The 21,922-nt window shown below is 44.2% G+C and overlaps 1 protein-coding gene across 1 annotated transcript in view; it reads left to right on the forward strand.

Annotated features, from left to right (window-relative positions):
* Positions 1 to 1,975: 1,975 nt before the first annotated feature.
* The window catches only part of arid4a (AT-rich interactive domain 4A), a 47,457-nt gene continuing 27,510 nt past the window's right edge, over positions 1,976 to 21,922 (forward strand). The window contains exons 1-15 of the mRNA XM_080750809.1: positions 1,976 to 2,015; positions 3,480 to 3,535; positions 4,371 to 4,481; positions 6,517 to 6,582; positions 7,848 to 7,938; positions 9,873 to 9,952; positions 10,076 to 10,173; positions 11,868 to 12,000; positions 14,796 to 14,875; positions 15,643 to 15,719; positions 16,661 to 16,839; positions 17,566 to 17,638; positions 19,344 to 19,438; positions 20,528 to 20,625; positions 21,291 to 21,531. Coding sequence (XP_080606935.1) covers positions 3,530 to 3,535; positions 4,371 to 4,481; positions 6,517 to 6,582; positions 7,848 to 7,938; positions 9,873 to 9,952; positions 10,076 to 10,173; positions 11,868 to 12,000; positions 14,796 to 14,875; positions 15,643 to 15,719; positions 16,661 to 16,839; positions 17,566 to 17,638; positions 19,344 to 19,438; positions 20,528 to 20,625; positions 21,291 to 21,531 — 1,428 coding nt within the window. The 5' untranslated portion in view covers positions 1,976 to 2,015; positions 3,480 to 3,529. The remainder of the gene's footprint in view (positions 2,016 to 3,479; positions 3,536 to 4,370; positions 4,482 to 6,516; positions 6,583 to 7,847; positions 7,939 to 9,872; positions 9,953 to 10,075; positions 10,174 to 11,867; positions 12,001 to 14,795; positions 14,876 to 15,642; positions 15,720 to 16,660; positions 16,840 to 17,565; positions 17,639 to 19,343; positions 19,439 to 20,527; positions 20,626 to 21,290; positions 21,532 to 21,922) is intronic.

Below are 21,922 nucleotides of genomic sequence, written 5' to 3' on the forward strand. Positions count from 1 at the left end.
CGGGTGCATCTGCGATGCAACGTGAGCTTGTATGTCTGCTGTTAACCGGAAGTGTCCCGGCTGCAGATAATGCTACAGTAAATTCTCGTGGAAACAGGTGGATGGCACAGCGATTGCGAACAAGTTGGCAAGAGCCGGCGACCATCATCGTGCAATGACGCATAAATGTACAATCTGCACGTTTTCCATCCTTTCAGGAGGAGAGCACGCCGTAGTTGCACCGTAACATCCTGGATTTCACCCCATCTCTCCCATTGAGAGACCAAATACTGTACTCTTTCTATGTACCACTGAACCAAGATGGGAATCCCCTCTGGCTATGGCTGATCTTGGGCTACTTGTCGACCAGTATGGTGTCCTACGCCAGTGGTTTTCAACCTATGACGGTCCAATTATTTTGGGGGGTCCCCAGTTGATGAACTTTATAATGTGCAACATTGTTTTCTCACTCAACAGTAAACAAACCAACAAGGTTTATAGAGGGTATCAGCACATTTCTAAAGTGACAATTTAAGGACCTTTTCATACCTCTATTATAACAATAATAGCTGGGTGGTGGAGAGCAGTAGAGAATTGATAACAGATGAACCCACGTATTATGGTTTATGGTTAATGATGAAAATAAACATAATACATTATGAATTTATGATCTGCTTTTGTACCACATTAAATGTCCCACAAAAGCAGATCCAGTATGTAAGCAATATCAGCAATATACAGTATATGAAATGAGAGAGACTTTAGTGATTATTAAAAAAAAACAAAAAAAAAAACATGGTACATTCGGTACCAAGAGAAGCTGAGCCACGCCTCCGTCCTGTGGACAGGCAGCCAGCCAATGACGACGGTTCCTCGGAAGCGCCGCGTTCGTATCGACCAATCGTCGCGCTAGAAAATGTGCGGCGGCCTGTTAGAATTGAGGAGCCGCTGCGGCCAATCGCATTGCTCGGCTGCGCTCGCCGCGCGCGGCCAATGGGCGCGGAGGAAATGCGCTTCGGTTCAACAGCTTGTTATTCTGCTTCTTTCTAGGACCACGGTGCCAAGGATGGTACAGTGACGTCAGTGCGTGGAGCCTTGTTAAAAAAAAAGAACGGTTGAAAATAACCGATCTACAAGGTCACAACGTGTCGCGCATGCGAGCATGATGCGACACGTTGTGACCTTGTAGATCGGCTATTTTAGGCCCGCGACACCGTGTCACGACGACATATAAATTAGGCTTTAGACTCTCTCTATCTCTCTCTCTCTCTCTCTCTCTCTCTCTCTCTCTCTCTCAATTCAACAGGCTTTATTGGCATGAAATGTCACAAATGTTGCAAAAGCACAGTTACAATTATGAGTCGACATAAAAACAAACAACAAATGAAGGAGATGGTGCGTTAAGTAAAACATAGTACCATTGTACATAGGCCTACATATACCATTGGTTCTCAAAGTGGGGAAGGGGGGCCCCAGGGGTCCTTGAGGGAGTTCCAGGGGGTCCCTGGACCCTGGCTAAATGGTAGTTTGTAATCAAATCATGGACCCGCCCCGTATGGGTATGTAAGTACTATCAGAGAGTGTACAAGTGGAACCAAATGGACCCTTATGGGCAGGGACGGATTAACCCCCGCGAGGGCCCCTGGCCGATAATCTTTTAGGGCCCCCCCACCCTCCACCATAATAACCCCAGATAGACAAAGAGACATTCATGGATTTATATTTAAAAGTAACCTTTATTTTCCCCCCTGGGCCCAGGGTATGGCAGCTGCATACCCCTGCCATACCCAATTGACGCCCCTGCTCCAGAGGCAAAGATTTGAAAATGTTCACTCCAAATGTGGATAGATGCAGATTAGATAGACACCTCTGGGGGGCGGCGTACCACGCATGCCAAGCAAAGCACTTCCTGCTGGTACGATGACGCTTAATTGTGACGTCAGCGTCGTGTCCTTGGTTTTGTCGGTTCCATCCATCCAATCCATCCAGTGAGTGGGGCAAGCAGCAGAGCCCGAGCAGAGCCGTGTCGTTTGTCTGTAAGTACAACAAAAAATATGAATATAAAGCAACGTTTATCCACGTCAAACACACCGTTAAACCGTAGAACGGCGCTGGTAAACAGATCGCAGCTGGAGAGAGCAGTAGGCTTCGGGCTGTGTTTTTTTTTTGCGCTGATCTTTTTTAGACACAACTTCAATGGTTTTTGTTATTGAAATACAAGGAGAGCTTGAATGGCAGCACTAAGCAGAAAGAAGCTCTAGTTGGAATGATCTGGCTCCTTTTGTGTGTGTGTGGAAACCCCTATTTCATTTTTTTAAATGAAATAGATGATCTTTGATCTGATAACGGTGTTAGTGAAGTGATCTAGTTGTGATCGGGATGTTAACTGAGCTTGGCTTGGCTGCCTGTGCTAGCACAGTTAAATCACCCAACTAGCAGCTAGCAGGCTAGGCTAGCTAGTTTCAACTGCGACCCCCCCACCACCACCCCACCACCCCCATCTGGACTTCAGGGAATATGTTGTTCTTTCTCGTATCGGTGTCTTCTTAATTTAATTTATCTCTAATTTCCCCGATCCTTTTTTAAAATTCAAACCGTCGTCACGGGTTGTTCTTCTGATGGAACGTTTTCTCCCCACATCAACAACATGGAGGAGTTTTCCTCCGCTTTGCTTTTCATCAGCTAGCTAGTTTTCCCCTGTTAGCTAGCGTTAGCTTTAGCCTAACCCCCCCTCCCCTCTTCTGTGTGTCGTTATTTACCAACACACATCTTATTAATGTGTGGCGTTCGTGACATGCCTGGAGGACACACCAGGACAACACTTCTGCGTACACTTGAACGCGGTTTATGTACTTGTTCCGAGGCCTAGCATTAGCCTGTGTCTGTGTGTACAGACTATATATATGACATGGAGAACTATGATGGCGACTTGAGACACACACACACACACACACACACACACACACACACACACACACACACACACACACACACACACACACACACACACACACAATCTCTCTCAGAGAGAGAGAGAGAGCAAAGCGGGAACAGAACCACAAACAGCTCCTTGTCTCATATCTGGAGGGTTGAATCTCAATGTTGTGATGGTTTCCACTAGTTAACCAGCCCAGATGGTTTCACTGCAGTGGTTCTCAAACGTTGACATTTGAAGGTCTCCCCCTTAACTTTGACAGTGTACAAATGGAACCAAATGTGGACACATCTGTACACTGTCAAAGTTACAGACTTTGTACGGGTCAATTTAGACCCACCGTAAAGGAACTGAGAGTCTTCTGAAATGCACTTTGAGAACCCCACTGGTTCATTGGGACAGTTTGTCCCCTCTGTCTGTTAACTCCTGAGAGTGTACACGAGTACCCTTACAGCCAGCCGGGTCTGTTCGGTGCCAGACCTGTACGCACCCTCTGTTACCAACGGGCCTTAATGACCTTGTTCCCCATCTGTACACTCAACTTCTTCTCCTTCATGTCTTTCAGATCGTACAACTCTCTCTCTCGAGCTGGACTCCCTCAAATAGACTAAAACAATGAAGGTAAGTGACATCTTCTCACTGGTCTTTTCTTTGTGCCTGTCAAAGCTGCAATCCAGATCTTTTTAAAATGAAAACAAGAGGTTGTTTTAACCGATCTGTACGGTAGAGCTTATTATGAGCTTACTTAGACATCTGTGCAGTGGTTGGAGATGGCCTCCCTGGCCTTCCTTGCATGTATATGAGTGTTGGGACCACAGATATAAAAATCTTGATGCCTCGACATCCGCTGCTGCAGTTCATTGGCGCGACTGGTTAAAAAGGACTGGCGGAAGTGTGGACGGCACTCTCTGCCACTCAAAGTGACTACTGACAAATCAAGTCGGGGGACTTGGATTCAATTAAAAGGAGCTTTATTGGCATGAGGAGACAAAAGTTTACATTGCCAAAGCAAGTGCCTCTGGGAAAGAGGGAGCTCCGCATCTGATGCCAGTCCCTTTTTACCAACGCCCAGAGCCGGAGGAGGCGTCTACCTTTCTATGTCTATTGTCGGGATGGGTAGTAGGACACCAGCTGGTTGAATGACAAGTGGACAAGTAGTAAGGCCTGAAGCCAATGAGCCCAATGTCTCCCCTGGCCAAGCAAGTGTGCATTGAATATTTAATCTCTTAATACGGCCCAAATTATCCCGAACTAGTTCGGGATAGGCACTGTATGAGTTAAATAGTAGTAGACCTGAGTTTGAATCCAGGGGGATAAACAATCACAACTACCTCTCTTTTTTTTTTCCTCTGTCAGGATTGCAGCATTATTGTTTATGTCCTGTGTTTAGTGAAACAATGGGTCAAATATTGTTTTTGTGGCTAATGCAATCAATGTGTGTGTTTTTTTTGTGTAGGCAGTGGATGAGCCTGCCTATCTGACTGTGGGAACAGATGTCAGTGCCAAGTACAGAGGGGCGTTCTGTGAGGCTAAAATCAAGACTGTTAAGCGCTTGGTGAAGGTTAAGGTAAGATACCCCCCCACCCCACCCCCGTTCTTTCACCCATGCAGTCACGCAAATAACTCCTGGAAACCAAATGAGTTAAAGCCTAGCTAGCTATCTGCGTGGCAGAAATGGACAGTTTAAGAACACTGTGCTGTGATTGGTCAAATAACAAATACTCTTGGCCCGAGGAGCATAATGGTGGCTTCCTGTCCTCAACATTTACGGTGAGCAATTACACAACTCTCTGTAGCATTCGGCGATTGTGGGCGAGATGGTCTGGTTTGAGAAACGGCAATGAAGCCATTGTTGTTGGCACCGACAAGTTTTACTCTTTATGTACCTGTACAAAAGACGTAACGACAAAGTACAACCTTGACCTTGAAGGTATTTGTCGATACTGATTACTGAGCTAAGATCTGTTAAGTTCTCTGAACAGTGTTGCTGTTAAAGGAGCACTTTGCTGATTTTCAACCTGAATCTTTATGCAATAGTGATGGCGAGAGTTAGTAGGGCTATATTGTCAACTCAAGACATGCATATTAGACTGATGGTAATAGGAATTTGTCAACAAATCGAATAGTACAAGAATCAACAAAATGTACAACATTGTTTTACACCTTGAATTCATACAGAGACCAGCCTTGGCAGGTCAAGACTGAGAACTTGTCAAATGGCTCTAAACTAGGGCTACTAAGGCTAAAGACCAGTGTGTGAGGCAGAACAGGCTCCCATGACAGACAGACTAACATTGAGGCTTTTGTCTTTGGACGCAAAAATATAGAATGTTTTAATATACATTTCAGTTATTTGACATTTTTGCCCTTTTCGGCAATTTGTGATTATGAAGCTTAAAAAACAAACAGAGAGCAGCCATAAGAGACTTGACACGAGGAGCAAAATGGCAGACAGAATTCTTCTTCCGCTGTAGGAGCTAGGATGTAAATGATGCATTTATGTAGCGCCTTCCCTTTATCCAAGGCGCTTTACACAGATTGTGCGTTACATTCATACACAGATGGCAGAGGAAACCATGCACGGCACCAACCTGCTCATTGGGGGTTCAGAGTCTTGCTCAAGGACACTTGGACAGTTGCCAAGCGGCCCCTGAGCCACTGCTGTAGGAGATGAGGACAGAATAAGGACCCCAGAGAGACGCAGCCATCGGGTGACGGGTCTTGGGATTAAATAGAACGCAGTTTGTTAATGTTGACTCTAAATACCAATTCAGGGTCTTGTTTTGTTAGGGTACGTTCAGACAGTCAGAGACGGATGCATTGACCCCCCATCCGCTCCCGTGTTAAGAGAATAACCTGGAAGAGGCGTTAGGTCTCTGATCGAACATGCTTTATGGCGTTGCGGGGTCACAAGCTCAAGGGTTCAATACAGGTTCATGGTTCAGCACTGCTCTACTCTCACCCAGCAGTGATACCTACTAACCAATGGGACAGACCTAAACGCAGGAATTATGTCACTTTGTTGACACTCACATTAGCTGCTCAAGTATGGAAGTTCAAAGGCAAGGGAGTAATGCAGCTATAGGCAGGGGCGTTCCACAGCCATACGAACCAGATGTCTGAACGTACCCTTAGCAGTCACGTACAACAGTTATAAAATGTAAACAGGGACCCCTCCAGCATTAATTTACAGTGTTGGGGAGTGTAACCAAATGGCAAAGAAGAAGAAGAAGTCGCCAGCACGCCAGGAAATCCTTTTCACATGATTTATTGACCTCTCTGGACAGAGAGTAACTTTGCCTCATGTTATTATTGAGCCGTGCACCATAAAGACTTTATTTAATTTGGAGTGTTGCTGGCTTTCTGCTCTGTTGTGTTGCAGTCTCATTCTCTACTATTGTAACCAAATGGACCCCTAACATTTGATTAAATGTTTTCACCCACTCTGGGTTACAAAAACACCCAAGCCTGCTCTTTTAAGAGCCACCCAGTTTGTGTTGCCTGTTGGCCTTGTTTGCGATGCAACAACATTACGCCACGTTGCGTCTTTGCATTGACTTTGTATGTATGCTCTGTTTCTCTGTGTGTGTCTCTGTCCTCAGGTGAATCTGAAAGGAGAGGCAACATCACAGGTTGTGCAGGATGACCAGGTCAAAGGACCACTGAGGGTGAGATGAAAGTGTTCTTATTAAAGGAGAATTTTAGGCCAAAACGGCTATCTTACCTAGTAAGAAGTATTTATTTGTTAGTACTCCAATTGTCCTGTTTTGAAAAGATGCAATATATTTCATTTTTGGTCTGGCCGTCCTACCCAAACAGGGCTTCAAACGGGAAAGATTGGATATATTGTTAATCCGGTTATTCTTCTCGATTCAAAGTCCCATTTTCTCGCTACACATCAGTCGCTGACACTGTCAGCAACACAGAAGCTATTATATCTCCAGGCGAGGAGTGGAATCGGCTGAGGTTGTTACCAAAGTTCACGCCCGTAGGAGATGCGTTGTAAAGGAGCGTTAGAGATGACGGAAGCGCGCCGGCTCAGGCGACCTTGAGCCATGCGAGACACCGCGAGCGAGTCGCCGTGTCGAGCGTTGCGAAGGTCGCATGTGCCGGCTCAGCGCCGTTAGAAGTGGTAAACCAGGCCAGAATAGTAAATCTTCGTCCCCCCGACTTTCGGCACCTCAGTGCGGTCCAAATGGACACAGCGGAGCGCTCCCCTGTGACTGGGGGGTGTCACCCTGTAGACAATATGCCTTCCGGTTGGTTCTAGTGGAAGTGGCGGAAGTCCTGCGTTTAACGGAAGTTACGTCATGCGTTGCAGTCTTTCGGGGAAATTCTCACGGCGGAAGTTGAACGCTTTCTGCCTTATATTGTCACCAGGCTTTTCTCTTCGCAGATGAGTAAGCCAGGCTACGCGAGGCTTGGGGGGTGTGAGCTTTGGAAACAACCTCAGCCGATACCACTCCTCGCCATCTCCCGGGGTGTGCCATTGTTGTTGATAAAACTTTGAACTCCCGTTGAAATCCCGCCTCGTTAGGTCTCGCGGTACTTCTGTTCTCAATTGAATGGGACCCAGAATGTATATGTTTTTTTTTTGTCGCATTCTTAAGCCAGCCATTTGAAGAGCAACTGCGGTTCCCTATGGAGACACAAAGGAGACTCTTTGTGTCTCCAAAGGAAACCACTGCTAGTCATCAAATTATCGATGACTAGCTTTGTGTGTGTGTGAGAGAGAGAGCAAGCGATGAGAAGTTGTCAGGGCAGTTGTCACTTTAATTGTAAGGATCAGTAGAATTAATTATTGTTCACATCATGAGAGAATGTGTTGTTGAATAGGTGCGTTTGTTTCTCAAGTCTGAGCATCCCTCTGTGTGTGTGTCTGTGTGTGTGTGTGTGTGTGTGTGTGCGCGCGTGCGTGCGTGCGCGCGTCCAGGTGGGGTCCACGGTGGAGGTGAAAACAAACGAAGGTCTGTCCAGTGAGGCGGTGATCAGCAAACTGACCGACGCCAGTCTCTACACAGTTGGTAAGAATGTTGACGCGTACCTCACCACGTACTGTACCATGCCTAGTGTCATCGTTATGAGTTCTATCATTTTTTTTTTTTTTTAAAGATTTGTTTTTGGGCTTTTCGCCTTTATTGGATAGGACAGAAGACTGACAGGAAATGGGGGAGAGACAGGGAGTGACATGCGGCAAAGGTCGCTCGGATCGGGAATCGAACCGGCGACGCCGACAGGCATTGATGCCGAAATGGCAATGCCTATATGGTATGCGCCTGGTCCACTAGGCCACCAGGCGCCCCATGAGTTCTATCATTCTAATCAGCTGGGTAACACGGAGGTTCCCAAAAACCTTTTGTTTTTTTCCAGACCCAAAATCCAAACGTGGTGTGACTGGTGTCTCTCCCAGGCATAATTATGAATTAATAATGTAACTTTTAGTTAAAATAGCCGATCTACAATTTGACAACGCTTTGTGATGCCTTGTTGAGATTGTTACTATTTTAATTTGAACTTCCTTGTCTTTTTTTATGTGAATTTGTTTGAAGTAGGAAAGGTTTCAAATTCAAACAGTGTACAGGCCTTGACGCTGCCCATTCTGGACAGCCATGTCTTGAGTGGTGGCTGCCAAATACCTATGGTTCAGTTTTGACATTTTCACATGAGACCACATGTACTGTAATATACACAATTAACTGCTGCTATGCTGAGAAGTCAGAATTCATCCGGGAAAATGCATAGATTCAGACTACGTGTAGGATGGCAGAAGTGGGATTTGAGCTTTTAAGCTTGGCATTGACCTAACTAACCAAACAACTAGTGAGCATATCAGATCGCCATTGTGTGTTGCCGTGTTCAAGCATGACAAAACTCCCAGGGACATGGCTTTGGACAGGATTAGTCATGAATTGAATGAAGTTACGTTTACCTTGAGTAGTGTTTAGACATACTGGATATGTGAGATTGGTCACGCAAGCTTTTGACATTGTGAAAGTACTGCAGGATATGGCACATGAGCTTTGTGAAAGTACTGCAGGATATGGTATATGAGCTTTTAAACCACAAGAGTTCACAACCGATGAGCGGGTTTGAACTGGTGGCCTGGCCGTACAGTTGTAAATGGGTGTTTTGAAAATGGAGCGAAATAGTTGTGAGATTTTAGATCATCCGCTATTGTTGGCCTATTTTCGTTGTATGTTGGACCGTTTTCCCTTGTCCATAATAGGGATTCCTGGAGTTCATGTGGTTAACACACTGGAGGTGTGGAAATGAATCGATTCTAAGATGCATCGCCATGTGAGCAATGCTACTGTTGATGCAGTGACATTACATGATAAATTATAACCTGCTAACGATTGTTGTAGATTTACTAGTCACATTGTGATATCACGATGTGATGAGTTGTGAGCTGAGCTTGTGGGTCTGCTAGTGGAAAACCAAAAGGGTCATATTTCACCTCTTGTCCCCTGGCCAACCAAGTGCCACGAGTCCATTTGGTTAACACTGAGGTTTTTACTGTTCCGTACTATTTGTGAAGTCCCAATGTCTTACATTTTCACAGTATGTACTGTAGACTATGCAGATACCATTTATTTCGTCTTGCAGCATTCTATGCTAAACATTAATGTTAACACATTGTTTAAACCCATTTTCCTTCTTTCTCTTGGTCCCTGGAACAAAATATTTTCATCCTTTTAGGGGCAAGTCCACTTGGCCTTTGGTGTTGTCAATCTTTGTCAATGGAAAAGAAAGACACCGGTGTCTACATATTGAAAAGAAACTAAGGAGAATGTGGTACAGTCAGCTGGTGCATTAAGGCCACTGTAGCCTCAGGTCATGCCATTGGTTTGAGGGGCACAAGGCCAAACTGAGGGGCAATGGCGGCCATGGCCTTAATGAAATTCCTGCCCTGGCTGCAAGGGGAGTTTCTTCTCATATGTGACTGTGTGTGTTTCAGTGTTTGACGATGGCGATGAGAAGACGCTCCGCAGGACATCTTTGTGCCTGAAAGGAGAGCGACATTTTGCAGAGAGTGAGGTGAGCTGTTCAACTTAACTGGTTGAATATTCTATGGTTCATTTGGACCTTTTTTAATGGCTTATAGATTTCAGAGTCATGGTCTCATCATGAACGTCTTCTCGCTGTCTTTACTCTGAGCAGACTTTAGACCAGCTGCCACTGACCAACCCAGAGCACTTTGGGACTCCAGTCATCAATAAGAAGTCAAACCGCGGAGGCCGACGCTCCTCTCAGGCCGTGTGAGTATATCGATCTTTTTTTCCCCCTTTTCTGTCTTAAAGGAAACATAACTTTAAGAAATATATATGTATATACATTTTTAGCAGTCATTTCCCTTCATCAGTAACTATATTATTGTAATGGGGTGTTTCCTTGCAAAAAGACACATCCCCTGGCTGTATTTCTGTTCTGTTCCACTCTTTATGTTGACATTAAATGTCAATAGGAACAGTGGAGGGGCCATACAAGTGTCAAGTCCTCGTTAGTGATCTCTCTAATCAATGAAAGCATCAGTGGGAGGGGCGAATGTTTTTGTGTACACACAAGCCTGCCTATGTTTCCTTTAACCTTTTGCAAATCATTAAAGGTAGGGCAAGTCATTTTCTTTTGTTAAAATATGTGTTAAACAGCTCTATATTATGATAGAACTCATTCCTATAGTGTTGTTTTCAGTAATGGGAGTCTTCAACATAACTCTCTAATTCTTTATTAAACAGAAAATGCAGGGTATGCTATTTTGCAGTAACACTGTTACCTTTTATTAGGTAGGCCTACTGTACCACCTGTTTATGATGTGTCAATGCTGTATCAAGAAGCCTATAGCTTTGACTAGGGATGGTCCGATCAGGTTTTTTGGAACCGATCACCGAGCACCGATCACAAAAGTTTGATCACCCGATACCGATCAATCACCGATCCGATCAAGTTATTATTTATATATTATTTATATTTTCTAAATGTTAATGTTTTAACTTTAATTAATTAATTCACTCATGAATTCATTTATATATTTGCCTTATAGTTATTTACCAGCATTACTATGTATTTATTATCATAGCAGTAACTAATTATTCCTTCAGCACTGTGGAAATGAATACCCCAAAATGGCCTCAAGTGGGCATACTGAACGGCTGGTTGATCGGATGCACCGATCGGATCGGATCGGTGAATTTACCTTTTGATCTAAACCACCGATTATCGCCGATCACGCTTTGATCGGCCCGATCCGATCCATTGCCGATTGATCGGTAACATCTCTAGCTTTGACATCGCATACCCGTTTTTCCTCTGTCATCCTCACTATACTGCCTTGCTTTTACTTTGTGCCAAATGAGTCAAGACTAGGCTAGTAGAGATTAGTGTGGGTCAAGACTAGGCTAGTAGAGATTAGTGTGGGGGAAAAGGGAACAACTCCTAAAGCCCTTTGCACACAGGCGCGTTTATCCGCACGGATAAAACGGACAATTATTATTTTTTTTAAAGAAAACAATGATTCTCTACGACCTCATGCACACCGGATCCGAATTAGCCGTGCGACGAGTGGCTGCGGCCGTGCGTTTTTTTCTCGATCGAAACCAGTTCGATTTGTGCGTCTTGTCGCATGCGGTAAAAAAACTCATCACTCCTTTTATGACTCCTTTTGGGATCCGCAGCGCGGATTCCGCACAGCATTGCACACCAGATCCAATGCGTTTTATTCATGCAGCAAACGAAAAAAAAACAACCCACAACTGTCCTGTGTGCAAAGGGCTTAACTGTGTGTGTGTGTGTGTGTGTGTGTGTGTGTGTGTGTGTGTGTGTGTGTGTGTGTGTGTGTGTGTGTGTGTGTGTGTGTGTGTGTGTGTGTGTGTGTGTGTGTGTGTGTGTGTGTGTGTGTGTGTGTGTGTGTGTGTGTGTGTGTGTGTGTGTGTGTGTGTGTGTGTGTCTGTGTTAGTGCGGATGAGGAGAATGAGTCTTCATCTAGTGAGGAGGAGGAGGAGGATACAAGACGAGTCAACGATGAGCTGCTGGGAAAAGTCTGCTCCATCCAGACGGGAGCAGACGTCAGCCAGTGGTACTTGGGCCTGGTGAGATGCACTGACACTCGCACACGCACAGCTTAAAGTTCTCAGTCGCCACCACTGATTCCAGTCATTTGGATTCAGTCAGCGTGTCTTCTATGGAAGCATGTTGCGTAACAAAAATAGCCTAGTAGCTACAAGCTCTCAATGTGTCTTATTTTAAAACGAGAGCATTTGAAGTGGGCATACTAGCAATATGTTCTGCAGCCTCTTAAAACGATAAAACACATTTTATTTCATGTAAAAGCAAAGGTTAAAGGCTCATAATCTGTGATTTCTTTCACCTGGTGGCAGTTTGAAGAACTGCAGGAACAATATTACTAAAACATCATCATTTTACATATTGCAGACCTGCCAACCCGTACGCATTTTGCGTACTAAGCACGCATTTTAAGGCTCTGTACGCAGGTACGATATTTCCCCTCATTGCTACGCAATTTCGGGGAATGGGCGCGGCCATACACTCTTGGTGGTATAACAACACATTCTGCAGCAGCAAACGAGGCAAAGATTTTTGCAACCTGCCGTGTAGTTCCTCCCAGGCACCACTTGAAAGGTGTGTGAATGGGGCGCATGGCGCTGGGGAGCACTAGAACAGAAGATATGCTCGTTTTTTTCGGCAGAAGAAGAATTGAACCGGATGCCATGCGTTTGTTTTGGTTTTCAGCGCGGTGCAGCATGTACACTTAAGCTACAGTACTCATCATAGAGTTATAATAAGAAGCTACTCATCTCATCTCATAGCTATCGCCGCCCGGTTTGTACAACGGCGATATTAATACGATTAATTTATAAAGAAGATAAACGGAGAATGGCCGTGTTGTGCGATTCATCGGTGTCGCCCCTACAATGCTGCCGTGCAACGAGTAGTCTGACTAACAGGTAATATATTAAGATAACACTCAGCTAAGGTGAATTCACATGTCAGCAGCCACGATGGTGAGAATGAAATGGTTGTTATGGTGTTGTCGCTCCTCTCCGCGACGCGGTTAGGGTTTTAATCAAGTGAATCAATAATATTATACTATTAAACTGCGGTCGCCCCCGCGACAGCTTGTTGTGTATGAAGCCTGTGTTATACTTCGTCATACGACGGTGTTGCACGTGAGCGAAGTCGGGAAATGTCAAAACTTGTGACCAGGTACAATGAACTGTAGCATACATTGACCATGATTAGGCTTTAGAGTAAAGATCCAAACGAATGAAAATAAAATACTGGGCTCCCTGTTCCACTATCTCTAAATGAGTATGAATGGAGGAATTAGGGGGACTATGTGTATTGTCAAAAACATTAAAGGTGAACAAGTTATTTATCACCTGTGAATATATGAAGACATTAATGGTTTGTTAACAATGAGTAGCCTGTATCCTCTATGAATGAATATACAGACTAGACGGTATTTGATCTATACACAATGTAGGCCTATATATCAATTAATGAATGCACTAGAAACCTACATGAGTTGAATACTTTCAACTTCATGCAAATCATGCACAGAAAGGTGGTTTTATTTAGGCTGCTCAATTAACAATGTTTAACAAAGACACAGGTAAATATTTAAAGGTAAATAGCCTACCTGACAATGTAAAGCTATTTTGCTATTTGAATAACATGATTATGTTGATGTATGTTCATTCATTAAGTCACTGGTGAGACTGTTTTGCTAGTCTATTGTTAACTAACTCTGAGCAAGTGCAGTTAGTATATTTTATTAAAGATTTGTCAACAATATTGCCAAAGCAACATTACTGTATTGCCTGGTAATACTAGCCTACTTTTTCTCCAGACCAAATGACATTTTTATTTAAAAGGTTGTTCTAACATCTTGCCTCCTCCTATTAGTGTAAGTCAAGACATGCAATGTGCTACATTTCTGGTGTGAAATTTTGTTAACATAACTGTAAAGGTCCCACCCAAAACGGTGCATGGAACCCCCCAAAATATACGCTGTTTTGTGCGGGAAAACAACAAAAATTCGGCGCCGCGCCCGCTGCGGGCGCCGCGCGGGCACTTCGTGCCCGCGCATGAGTACTCAAAAAAAATTCCCAGGGTTGGCAGGTCTGCATATTGTGTTATTTGTTTAGTAATCCATCCTAGTCTGGGGGTCTCGTTTCATAATGTTTCACAAATCGCACGTTAAGACTTGGCCATGCAAACATTTTCCGTTGTGAGATTGTATTTGCTTTAATCCATACACACACACACACACATGCACCGTTGTGCACACATAGACAGAAACAGCTTAGCCCACACATTGGTAAATGGTGCATTCATATAGCGCCTTTATTCAAGGCGCTTTACAGATTACATTACATTCACCCATTCACACACTCATTCATACACCGATGTCGGAGGAAACCATGCAAGGCACCAACCTGCTCACCGGGAGTAACTAGAGGTTCAGAGTCTTTCTCAAGGACTCTTCGACACTAACTCTGGGGGATCGAACTTGGAACCCTTTGTGTTCTAAGACGGCACCTCTACCCCTGAGCCGCTGCCGCCCCATGCTGCTACTTAGTGTAGCTAGTCAGATCGATGCAAGATGAGACAATCTCATCTCTGAAAGTTGTCCACCACTTGAAAAACACATCCTAGTGACTCGAGTTTGAAGCTGCGGTATGCATTAACATACCGCACTTTAATGCATGCATTAACGTACTGCTTAACCAACACAATACAGCGTGGCTTCACCAAAACAGACACGTACTCTTGTGTCCCCTGCGACCCGGTTCTGGATAAGCGGTTGACGATGGATGGATGGATAACTGTAATTGTATTATTTCTACTTGTGTCCTGTTAGGTCGTGTCTCCCAGCTGTAATGATGAGCTAACTGTGAAGAGAGAGCAGTGTTTGGTTCGATCTTTCTCCGACTCCAAGTTGTAAGTACAATATGAAAGAATTAATCTCCAGCATGCATGCGTCACAGACATTAGCAGACAGCCGGTCACTGGATGGAATTGAACTCATGGATTAAAGTTGTCACGATTCGTCTTTTGGATTCCATAGAAGTCTTCAGTGGAAGCATATTGTGCACCGGAAATAGATCTTTTTTTAACGCTCTTTCTTTCAGATGAATTAAGTGTTTGAAGTAGTCAAACGAAACATAGAAAGATAGGTGATGATAAGGGGATGCAAAGTTCCTGGCCTACAGGGACCATACAAAATGATACTCGTGTATCAAGTGATATTGTGCAGCTTGTGAAAGGGAGCCTGAAGTCTTAATGATGAAGATGAACGTAGAGAGTATAGACGGCACATACGGTATTTTAACATGCTTTCAAAATTAGGCAGATAAATTATCTGTATATAAACATTTATAGACTGCTGGCTGGATTGCATGTGAGTGATTCCCAACAGATTCCACAAACCTGTAGTTTGCGATTCTGTTCACTCAACGTAGAGCTGGGATACTCGACCGAAAACCCGCGGGGCCCTTCGGTACCCGAGGGTTCGGGCTTTAAAAAGGAGGAGAGGTCACAGTAAACATTTTAAGCCGTCTTCCTCAGCACAGGGAGGAAATCTGCAGCCCGAAAGTTTGAGTGCTGAAGTCGTGCTGTGTTGTGTGGACGCGTGTAATGTCTGGCCTGTGTTTCTTCACTGTAAAATCTTACACAAAACATGTGATTGTGTGATGTGCATTTGTCAGTTACACGGTGGCAAGGAAAGACGTTCATGAAGTGAAAGCAGAGAACCTGATGAAACCTGAGATCTGCAGCAGGAAAGGTAAACGGACATCATTCTCTGTGTTTACTATTGGCGTGCATTCATTCACAGAACTGTTGGTTATTTTCTTAGCCATTATTCTCTAGGGAGGACTTTTTCTAATAATGGAGAGCTTTTGTACTATATTTTAAAAACATTTTCATGAATCAACAAATCGATTAAAGGACGACATCATCACTTTTCAAGCTATCCTCACTAATGCCCATTGCCCACAGCCCTCCTAAGAGACGCAGGCCGAGTAGAAAGACATTGCGCAATTTTTATCATGTACATTAGTAAGGACAAAATATACGGTGAAATGTACATTAGTAAGGACAAAATATACGGTGATAGGTGGAAAGTGGTGATGTCGTCATTTAAGCATTACAGGTATACATTTGTCTACATGCTGACAACACGCGCAGATGCTAAATAATTACTATTTACCGGTGTATTATTTAAATACATTATTCTTTTAAGCCATTATAGGCCTGGACGCAAATGTGTGTCACTTTTTTGAACCACTTTAACCATTATTTTATGCTTTAACTATTAAAAAAATAGCAGATATACAAGCTCACAGCGCGGCACAGAGTGCCGTGCGAGTCTTTGAATATTTTTGACCCGATTCTATAATGTGTTCTAAATCCTTCTTCTAAATCAGTGGTTCTCAAACATTTTCATGTCAAGGACCCCCAAAATTACATGTATTTGGCCGCGGACCCCCATCTTAAAATATGTTGTTCCAGGGACCACCCAGAAGCAAATATTTGAGTTACAAATCTTCGCTTTTAAAAAAGACATATTCAAAGACTTGCAAAAACAATCACGATCTTTCAAAAATAGCAGATCTACGAGCTCGCAGCGCTGTGAGCTTGTATATCTGCTATTTTTCAGTAGTTAAAGCATGAAATAATTCTAACCCTTGGTTCCATGGCTGGTGTTTCTCCTCTCCTCTGCAGGTCATGATGGGGCTCATCTGTTCATGAGGTGTCAGGAGGTGCCTGAGGTGTGGAAGATGGACCTCAGTCAGATCCTGGAGTCGTCCTCCAGCGAGGACGACGACGTCGAGGAGGAGGAGAAGGGGAGCGAGGAGGAGGAGGTGGAAGAGCAGAAGAAAAAGAAGAACCTCAAAGAGGAGGTTAAATCTACTACTTCTCCTTCTAATACCGCTAGTACCAATACTACGACTGTTAGTGCTTATAGCACCACTATTACTACTACTACTATTACTACTACTACTACAGGGGTTGACATTAACACATCTGGTGCCAACCCCGAGTTTCCCGAGTTTGTATTGGTACCACCCCAGTGCCAACCCCGAGTTTCCTGAGTTTGGGCTGTTTTTGAAAAAAAAAACAAAAAAAAAAAACATTTTTTTTCCAAAAATGTTTCTTGGACCTCCAGAAATGTATTAGGCATGATCGCGATCGCGAAATTGCATGTTTAACCCCCATACCAACCCATTCTTTCAAACATGGCAGCCATGTTTGTTTACATCTGAAGAAAACATAATGGCTGCTAAATCATGAATGCCTGAACGGATTTCCAAGCGGATTTTTTTGTTTGAAAGCTGTGAACAGTGTGCCCACACGTGGTGCATCATCTAGGCATGGGCATGCACGATCCGTGCACTATAAATTACATGGAAGTCTATGGAGACCATGGCATCGCGGACCATTGAAGAGAAAAAATCATTGCAACATAAGTGTTAACAACTTCAGTGCCATATGCAAAGTGGGACCTCAGCATATCAAATCGCTGGTAGGTGGTCTGTTTTTGTGTATCTATAATGGCTGAAGTTAATGCTTGGCTCCCCTGTCTGTCTGTGTGTGTGTGTGTGTGTGTGTGTGTGTGTGTCTGTTAGCCTGACGATGAACTGGACCCGGAGGAAAGAGATCACTTCCTACAACAACTCTACAAGTTCATGGAGGACAGGGGTGAGACGAAGGTTTTTTTTAGAGGTTTGGGGTTGGAGGTCTGCATGAATGTGCCCCGAAAATGGATCTACAAGCTCTGCTAAATCTGCTAAAATGGATCTACAAGCTCTTGCTAAATCTGAGAAAATGGATCTACAAGATCTGCTAAAATGGCAAAAAAAAGAGGAAAAAATCACCATCCTAAAATGTTGATGCTTTCACAATTATAGGAATCCAAATGTGTGCGCGTGTGTGTGAGTGAGTGAGTGAGTGAGTGAGTGAGAGACGTAGCTGTGTGAATATACTGTAACCACCTTCCTGTCCTCTCAGTGCTTCGGTCAGTGGAGTTGTTGTCTCCACCAGCCGAAGGCATGGGGGAGAGTATGTTTTCGCCTCCGTCCGTTCGTCCGTGCGTGCATCCGTGCATCCATCCAGTTTGTTACCAGCTAATCTCTGGCGCCGTTGGCCCGGTTGCTGCCAAAAAGAGCGCACACACTCCCTGGATGCCATTTCAGAACCTCTGCCCCACATTCAAAATGGCCAATCAAATGGCCCTGTTCTAGCCCCACCATGAGGCCAATGTTTGCAAAACACATTTCTCTACACTACTCTTAGAGATTTTGTCGACAAATCCTACAAATCGGTAGACAGTATCTCTTAGGGATGTGAAAAAAAAAATCGAAAATCGACTCATGCTCACCGCGACTGCTCACCGCGACCGTGGATGCGGTCGGGGAGGGAGAGATCGAGGCAGACCAAAGCTCCTCCACATGATACACTAGCCTGGGGTGCCAGCCAGCCAGAGCGCTACCACTACGTTCCATGGACTTTAAATTGTCACTCCGCTTCTAGTCTCTAGAGAACAGACTCTGTGCTAACGCAAGGAAGAGCAATTATAAGTATTTTTAGGGCTTTCATACCAGTTCTGATGGGTGCAGCTGCATAAGTTGTGTTGCTTAAAGTAATGCCCCGTTGTGTTGTGCTCTCCTGAGTCTCCTCTCAGCTGCTGCTTAGCGAAAACAAAAAAAAAGTGAAAGTCGATCGACGCGTCGATTTTCGGCCGCGACGCGTCGATTCGTAAATAATGCGTCGATTAACATCCCTAGTATCTCTACAGTCATGTGATCAACATGGATCTGTCTGATTTTCCATATTCCATCCTAATTGGCTAATATTGGCTTCCAAAGTTGGCAGGATTGCTCCGTTTTTGAACAAAATGCCTCAAATCATCAACGCAGCTTGCGATTAGCGTGAAATTTGCCACACATAGTCCCACTACGTCAAGGAACACATGCTACCCTTTTCACATTGGCCTGTTATAGCGCCACCTGCAGGTAGACTTTAGCAAAACTCATTTTTGGAACACAATGCCTCAAATCATGCATGCAGCATCCGACTGCCATGAAAGGTCTAAGATTGGCGAAGAACACATGCCACGCTATTTACATTTGCCTATTATAGCACCACCAGGACACCTGGCCTGGTGGAGACCTGTGCTCAGAAGAGCACTGCTTCTAGTTTTCATTGATTTAAGCAATATTACACAGGGGTTTCAGGACGGACACTCTAACCACAACACCTCTGAGCTGGTCCTGTCACATGGCCTGCAGCATTTCTTGCCAGCTGATTTGTTTACATTTTGATTAAGTTTGCTGTAATGCCACTACCTGTTGTATGTTGAACCTTATTGGTTAACGTGTTACTTTGCTACTGCGTCTGTCTGCAGGCACTCCTATCAATAAACCTCCGGTGTTGGGCTACAAAGACCTGAACCTCTTCAAACTCTTCAGACTGGTGTATCAGCTGGGAGGCTGTCGGAACGTTAGTATACCCGCCTCTGTCTGTCTGTCTGTCTGTCTGTCTGTCTGTCTGTCTGCCTGCCTGCCTGTCTGTCTGTCTGTCTCTGTCTGTGTGTCTGTCTGTCTTTCTGCCATAGAATAATAGAAATATCCAAAGCCTGTATTTATGCTTATTTTCGACGAAAGAACCAAGTGAACCGTGCCGTGCCATGTAAAGTATTTCACAGCTTCTGGATTTGTTTCCATATACACTAGTGGATTTGTTTCCATATACACTAGTGGATTTGTTTCCATATACACTAGTGGATTTGTTTCCATATACACTAGTGGATTTGTTTCCATATACACTAGTGGATTTCAACCCTTCTCATATCAAGGTCCGTTGTTAGTTGGGATTTGAGTCACAGACCACCTTTTGTTGAGTTTTTGCCCTTCAGACCCCAAACTTGACAATATTTTGTTTAACGTTGGTCAAAGATCTTGTCCACAATTCCATGCTGTATTGATGTGCTGCCATAGGAGTGAGATTAACAGGCAAAATGTCGTTCAAATGACAATTTTCTAATTGTGTAGACTTTTTGTGAATTAAGTATTGCAAATGTTTAACGATTTAACTCTTTGAGTTGAAGTTCTATAAGGGTCCATTTGGTTACAACTCTCCCGTCATTTAGCTGGGGACCACATTGGAACCCGCTCAAGGACGACTGGTTGATGAGTCTCTCATAACCTAATAGTCCTATGTCCTAATGCTCAGAAGGTGGTACTAACGTGAGTTCTGGGAACGCAGAAAAATTTTGTTTTATTTATGACTTACCTCCTTGTAAACAAACAAAAGAACCGTCACTGAACTTGGCGAGTGCTGGGAAGCAATGGGATGTTCTGGTTAGTTGGAAAGAGACATAACTTACTTAGTTATTGCTACTGGTGTCACTCACTGAAATTAGCCAATGTGCGAGCTCACAGCTCGCTGTATGCCGCTTTATGAGCTTGCACATCAGCTATTTTCAGTCTGTGGCGCGGGTGTGCAACGTAAGGTCCTTGCACACCCTCCCCTTAGCCAGTTTTAATATAGGATAATAATAATGATCATTGTTGTTCTAATGTGTTTCAGATTGAGAGTGGTACCGTATGGAAGCAGGTCTACATGGATCTGGGAATTCCTGTTCTCAACTCGGCTGCTTCATACAATGTTAAGACTGCTTATAAAAAGTATGTGACGCTCGCGAGCGCGCGCACACACACACACACACACACACACGCACACACACACACACGCGCACACACACACACACACACACACACACACACACACACACACCTCTTGAACCATTTTCAACCTGACACACAAGCAGCAACACACAAAACACACACACACACACACACACTAGAGCATTAACGAAAAAGTCGACTCAGTCGACTTCATTACACAAGTCGACTCCTATCAGAGAAAGTCGAGTTGAAAAAAAATTGAAAAAAAAAACGTTCTATTGTGAAAACGCCTCGCGTTGTGAGCATGTAGATCTGCTATTTTCACAAGTTCTGCCTCTATATTTGACAATTTGGACAATGTTTATTTTGCCATTGTAGAGGTATTAAAAAGTCCTTAAATTGGCACTTTAGAAATGTGAAGATACCCTCTATACACTTAAAATGTATGTTGGTTTGTTTATAGTTGAGTGAGAAAACAATGTTGCACATTAAGTTAATCATCTGGGGACCCCCCAAAATAATTGGGGGGTCGTGTGTGATGTGATGACGTCATCAACCGATAAAGTCGACTTGCAAAAATCACAAGTCGTTAATGCCCTAACACACACACAAAAGATGGTTGATATTGTATGATCTTTATTTGACATTGTGCGTATTATTATCAGGTACCTTGCTGGATTTGAGGAGTACTGTCGCTCGGCCTCCATCACATTCAGAACCATCCACCACAATAAGCCCCGCCTCCCCACCACGCTGACCAATCAGAAGCCTGCCTGGGTGGAGCCCAAAGACCCTCCTCTGCCAATCAAGACGGAGCCTGTGGACGACAAGCCCGGGGAGGAGGTGGAGTCGGAGAGTGAGAGTGAAAAGGAGGAGGAGCCTAAAGACAGACACGCCTCTCCCAGGGTGAGTGGGCAGGGCTTCCAAGTACTCCAGTACTTGCCTTGACAGACAGACTCCTCTAACCAATCAGTGTAGCAAAACATCTCTCAGCCAGTCGGAAGAACGGCAAACAAACACGTCTTTTCGGCCGATGAACTCCGGTAGCGCATCCCTGTGTTCCTTTTTAATTGTTGTAATTGATTCCAACTCTGAAATAACTGCACTCAGTAGCGGCTCTTGGTGATTTTGGGTGGTAGGGCTAATGTAACGCCCGGGATTCGAACTCGGGTATCCCGTGTGGAAGTCCAATATCTTAACCATTGATCCAAAGGGATATCCCTATGGACTGAGGGAAATACTAGACTTTTAAGGCCACCAGGCTGAGGCAGTGAGCCACTCTGCAACATCAAGAAGT

This window comes from Nannobrachium achirus (assembly GCF_963921795.1).
Source record: "Nannobrachium achirus genome assembly, chromosome: 20".
NCBI lineage: Eukaryota > Metazoa > Chordata > Actinopteri > Myctophiformes > Myctophidae > Nannobrachium > Nannobrachium achirus.